This window comes from Phocoena phocoena, chromosome 18 (genome assembly GCF_963924675.1).
Source record: "Phocoena phocoena chromosome 18, mPhoPho1.1, whole genome shotgun sequence".
Lineage (NCBI taxonomy): Eukaryota > Metazoa > Chordata > Mammalia > Artiodactyla > Phocoenidae > Phocoena > Phocoena phocoena.
Genome location: NC_089236.1, coordinates 53,544,667 through 53,550,666, shown reverse-complemented (window position 1 = coordinate 53,550,666; position 6,000 = coordinate 53,544,667). Strand labels below are relative to the sequence as shown.

The 6,000-nt window shown below is 42.8% G+C and overlaps 1 protein-coding gene across 1 annotated transcript in view; it reads left to right on the top strand.

Annotated features, from left to right (window-relative positions):
• Positions 1-2,126: 2,126 nt before the first annotated feature.
• The window catches only part of OBI1 (ORC ubiquitin ligase 1), a 44,758-nt gene continuing 40,884 nt past the window's right edge, over positions 2,127-6,000 (top strand). The window contains exon 1 of the mRNA XM_065896269.1: positions 2,127-2,198. Coding sequence (XP_065752341.1) covers positions 2,127-2,198 — 72 coding nt within the window. The remainder of the gene's footprint in view (positions 2,199-6,000) is intronic.

Below are 6,000 nucleotides of genomic sequence, written 5' to 3'. Positions count from 1 at the left end.
GTTGTAGGGGCAAACAAATAAACAATCAACTATAATAGAATGTTATTAGCCTAATGCAAAAAGAGCTATATGGACAGAGCACTAGAACAGCACTGAGAAGCTGTGACAATGATACAAATGAGGGATGTTTGAAATAGTCTAGATTTAAACATTCTACTTAAAATGTTGGTTATGATTTTTTAAATATATTTTTGTGACTGAGTACTAACACCAATTATCAGGATGATTAACAAGAAATGAACTTTCCCTAGTAGCTTTGGAAAAGTCTTTTTTTAAAAAAACTGTCTTCAACGTGTCTTCCTATTGCACTGTCTCCAAGGCAGAACAGTCTCAGTCCTACATCCCCCTCAGAGGGTGGGAATGACAGGTCCTAAAATACCACATTAGGTATAAAAAAGGTGAGAACAAGGTGAGAACAGGGAAGAAAACAGTAAGATGGGGAAAAGGCAAACCTTGAACGATGGTGGGTAATGACTTGGAGCTTTCGCATTCTGAAGCCTGAGATTTACAGCCAGGAATATGAAAGATGCATTTAGCAAAACATGTGAAGCCGAGACCCCATTTAATATGACTCCAAACAGCCAGGAAATAGGCAAACCAGATGACTTTTAGGCCAGTCATTCAGAAAAAAAGTGGCCATTAAACAGACAATCAATATGACTATTTTGCCCAAATCTCCTATCCCAAGCATGTGATGGTCTCCAATTCCTAGGAAATTAAGTTACTGAGCTGTTTGGAAGAATTCTCACTATCACCTGTGAGCCGATTTTGAACTGGAATTGGGCTACTTCAAGTGAATTACTAGCTGCTTCAGTCTCATAATTGTCTGTTCCTTTTGTAGACGTGATAGTAAACATACATTGACCTCATTCAACACACACACACACACACACACACACACACACACACACACACACACTTTACCAATGAGGAAGCTGAGAAGCAGAGAGGTTAAACAAATAGTCTGAAGCCAGTAGAGCCAGGAATTTGTTCAGGCAGGGATTTCTGCCCTGCAGCCCAGGTCCAGACCCCTTTCTTTTAACCATGAGGCTGCTTCTTGTAATTATAATGCTCTCTCCCACAAAAAGATTAGTAGAAGTAGTTGCACTGGTTTTGTTTCTAAATCTCCCTACTCACAGATTGTATTTGTTTGCATAAATTGATCACACTGGCTCTTCCTCACTTAAAGTAAATTGCAGTTAAATTCCAAATCTGTTATACTCAAAGATTCATTTAGGAACTTTCAGAGTTTTTCTTTTTCATTGGTAGGAAGTGCTAACTTATAACATCACACATTCTTCTTCAGAGTTCAGCAACATAGTGGTACATTTCATATCCAACCAGGCGCCTTAAATGAAGGCTTTAAACGCCTGTGCGAGTGCTGTCGGGGAGTGTGGATGGTTCACGCTCTTTGCAGCTTTCTCACACGTGGGTGTAAATCAGAGTCCACAGCTCAGATCCTAAAGTCTTTCGGATAGAAATCACAGAAGGGCCAACAGTGAAAGCGTGTCTTCACGGAAAGCTGCTATTAATGTACGCAAAACGTCTCTGAAACAAACAAGGAGACAATCACTGTCGTTTATAAGTGACATTACATCATTTAAGAATGTAAAAAGACCTGAGCGCGGTAGAAAGTTGCTTGGAAAAGTTAAAATGTACAGATAACACATCAAATTTTTATTTGTCTTTCCTCTTCCCGTTTTGACTGTGCCGCGTTTTCTGTGTCGGGTTTACTCTTTAGGTGGAAAACTCTTCCCTCCTCCCCACCCTCCAGGAAAGATCCTGGGATTTTAAATCGCCTTTCTGCATCTTCCTCTCCTCCCTCCACCATTACTCTTTCATTTAAACTTTCAAGATCCTCGATGCCCGTAGCAAACCTCCTTCCTTCCCATTCTCAGGAATCCTGTAGCTCCCGAACCGGGGAGAGTATTTTTCAAACTGAAAAGCAAGGAAAGAAGGAAGGGAAACAGCTCCAGCAGCCGCGCGCCGGGAAAGCGCATTTTCGTTGCCTCGACCGGCGCGGCGTGGCCCTGCTGGGCCACCGTAGCCGGCCTCGCGCGGCCTCAGTCGCTGTGAGGAGCCGCGGTCGGCGGGACTTCCGTGTTGGCGGGATTCTGAACGCTGCCATGGCTCAGACCGTGCAGAACGTTACATTGTCGCTCACTCTGCCCATCACGTGCCACATCTGCTTGGGGAAGGTAATGGGTGATTCCGGGCACGGCTACGAATCGGGGTCGGGTGTGCAGTGGCCCGCCAGAGCCGAGGCCGGTCTCTATGTGTGGCGGGGACGCGGCGCGAGGCGCCGGGCTGGTTGAGAACGCCGACCCGCGTTCTCCTTAGGCTGGGGTGGCCACGTCCTGGGCGACGGAGGGAGAGCGCCGCGATTCGTGTGGTCATCTCTGTGCCTTTCGGAGGAAGATGACATCGGTCTGGGGTGTGGAGGGAGGGCGGCCTCACCCGGGCGACTCCGGCGTCGAAGGAGGCCTGGTCAGAAACGAATCCCAGCAATTTACGCCCCTGTGCATCCCCATCAAAGCCTGAAAACACGTTTCCTGGGAGCCTCGCTACGGTTCCTTCGTCCTCTGCACAAACTAGAGTGTTTTGTTCTTGGGCCTCCAGTGCTGGTTGGAGAGTCTTTTCCATTTCCAAGATCATTTCCTTTACTTAGACCGGCGTTGGGAGTGGCCTTTGCTCTGGGTTCAGAATTAGAAAAATAAATAGTACGTGTCCCTGAATGACGTTTAGAATGAGAGATACGTTTGTTAATTCCAAGAACGGATCAGTCACGAGGTAGAATACCGTCTTTTTGTGATGCAAGAGGTGCCTAAGGTGTTTGTGAAACTAGGTGGAGAAAGTAGTTCAGAATTAGAAGCAGAGTTTTGAAGGTTCTAATGCATTTGGCTCTTTCATTTCCGTTTATGCCTCCCGTTCGGTTTAAGAAGAACATTTTGTTTTACTACGTAGGTCTAGAAGGGAGACTTTTTTTCTCACGCTGAATTGTTTTTACATTTGTGGTGTGTTTGTGTGTGTGCGTGTGCGTGTGTGTGTGTTTACCGTCCCCCCACCCCCACTGAAACTGTAGCCACAGGCTTAGGATTGAGAAATGCAAACTTAATAGAGCAAACATTTGAGTGTCAGCCAATATGATCATTTGATCATCTGCTTTAAGTCTATGTAAATTTCTTGAGTTCAAGAAGTAGTAGGAAGTCAGGCTTGGAAGAAACTGATGACTCATGATATCCATCAGAATGAAATGCCAAGGAAATAGCAGATGTGCTGTGAGAGGATATAGAGATGGCTTGATCCATTCTGACTGGCGAGATCAAGGATGGCCTGTGGAGGGTGGTTATTTGAGCTGGCACTTGCTACCACTGTCTGCATACATAGCTGAGAGGAGGGCAAGATGTTTCAATATGCTACAGTCTGCGTTTGGCTCCTGACTTGAAGTTCCCACAAGTTAAGTTCTGAGTGAATTTACTCCCAACAGTAGCCTGGTAAAGGGCTGATAAAATAACCTTCGGAAATAATTTTCACTTTGTTGTACACATTATATCTAGTTTCCCTTAGTTCATAGACTGTCTCTTGCAGTTGTGTTGAAAATGTGTTTTGCCTGGCTGATTTTGCCTACCTATGCTTCCTGTGTTTAACAAAACTGATAGCTAATAGAATATAGTGCTTTGCAGATTACAGGATGCTTTTGTATACATTTAATTATTTCCTTTACTGCTCTCACCAGTGCTGTGAGATAGATAGGGCTGATTTCCCCATTTTTCAAATAAGAAAACTAAGTCTTAGAGTCTCCAGTGTTTGAACCTGTTACCATTTGTGTCTTCAGTAAGTTACTTCCTAAAAACTCACTTGAACTCATGCATAACAGCAGACACTTTTGGTGTCTTTTTTCTGCCATGTACTGGTTAACTGTATTCTAGAATTAAATGTGATTAATTAATTAAAGGTTAATGATTTGTTTATGTCTGCTATGGAGGCAGAAAGGCGTAGTGGTTGAGGGCCCTGAGTACTGTGTTCAGACTAAGTTCTAATCTAGGTCTTCCACTTAATAGTTATACGACCTTATACACATTACTTAACCTCCCTCAGAGCAGTTTCCTTATCTGTACAATGGGAATGATAATAGTATTAACATTAATCCTTGTCTTTTGGGGAGGATTAAATGAAGTAATTCATATGCAGTGCTTAGCATGAAGTTTGGCACTTAATAAATGTTAACCTTTACTATGGACACTGAGGCAGACCCTCAAAATGAGGAAGCCAGCCTTTCCCAGTAAATGTTCTTCCCAGTTGCTTCATGAGACCAGTACACTCACTCAATGAAGATTTACATTCCCAACAGAGTGGGACCTGTTTGTCCAGGAAATTGCCACAGTACATCGAGAGGTTTTAGTTGGTTCCCTATCCCTGTTTCCTTTTGTATAGTTAAAGCAATTCTGATCTGCTTGTGCTACTCACCCTCCCACACACAGCTGTATTTGTGGGGTACTGGAGATGGTATGGCCTGGAGTAGCAGCGGGTTCCTGATGTTACTTCCATCTCCCCGACACACAGCATCTCCGGCCACCTCTGAGATCTGCCTTAAGGTCCTTCCTGACTAGCCCTCTTCTGTATAATCATCCTTTTGCTGCCCTCACCATTTGTACCATATAGAATTAGCAGTCTTCATTTTTGATTTTTCTACAGAATTAGGGGCCATTATTCCTAGAGGTTTACTGTAAAAAAAAAAAAACCTTGCATATTACTTAAAGAAGATAGGGGTGGTATAGACCTTAAATCTGAAGAGATAAGGTAGATGCTGATTGGAATGGGGGTGGAGGTGGGGAAGAATGCGGGGGGGAGGGAGCAGTAGTGGAGATAGTCCAAGTATGTAAGTGGTTAATACTCTGTCTTTTGAATACAAATGTGCTTAAAATTGAAAAGTTTAAACGTTTTGCATTTCCTACCTCTGACTCTACCTCAGTCTTAAAGGTGGATTCTCTCTGCCCAATAATGTTTAGCAACCTTGCCAATATTGTAAGTAAGAGCTCTATGTGGCCTGAATAAGTTGGGTACATCCTGTGGGACAATTTATATATAACATTTTCTTGCCTATTCCTCTTTAATTTTTTTCCATGCCTTGGACTAATAGGCCAGCAGGCCAAAGTACAGAAATGATCTAGCCCAGGATATCTGTTCAGTGACATTTGGTCCTGCCACCAGAATGCTACAGACCAGTTTATCTCTAGATAATTCCAGGCTTTTATCTCTCAATTAGGATTTAAGCTATGAAACAAAACTGTTGCAGGTAATACTTTTATTGACCGAGTCAGCGTTTTGCCATGAGTGACAGCCAAATGTGGCCCATAGTTAGTTTTATCAAAGGACAGAGGAGGTTCTCAAGAGAAGTGCCAAGCAACTAGGCTTCTAATGCTGTTTAACATTAATATATCATATCCAGTTATTCCTCACTTGAGTATGAATCCAGTTTGGGGCACCATGCTTTAAGATAAATATAAATAAACTAGAGTATTTGAAATCATTTGGAAAGGAATTGAAATTGAGGTTGGAATATAGATGGAATGGAATAGTGTTGGAGTGAATGAACATGATAGCGAATCATTAAATAAAGTATTTTCATTTGGAAGGGAATCAAGCTTTGGGTAGCTCCACGATATTAAGATTTGTACGTAATATAATGCAAGCTTTCTGGCTGAAATAATCAGAAATGAAATCAGCTTTCTTAGAATGTGGAGTGTCCATCTCTTGAAATGTCCAGTAATAGCATGGACTCTTTCCCACTAGGAACACTGTGGAAAAGAACCCTTCTTTCAGGGAGGACTTCTTGCTTTGCTTTCCACACATGTAGTTGATTTAAAATGTTGCAAAGATAGAGCTAGAGACAAAGCCTTAGCAACTTAGCATCCTAACTCTAGGTTGACTGAATTCATTAATCAGTGTTCATTAGGGGCTGTTGATCGGCCAGCAAGCCACCCACCTCAGTACACTGAG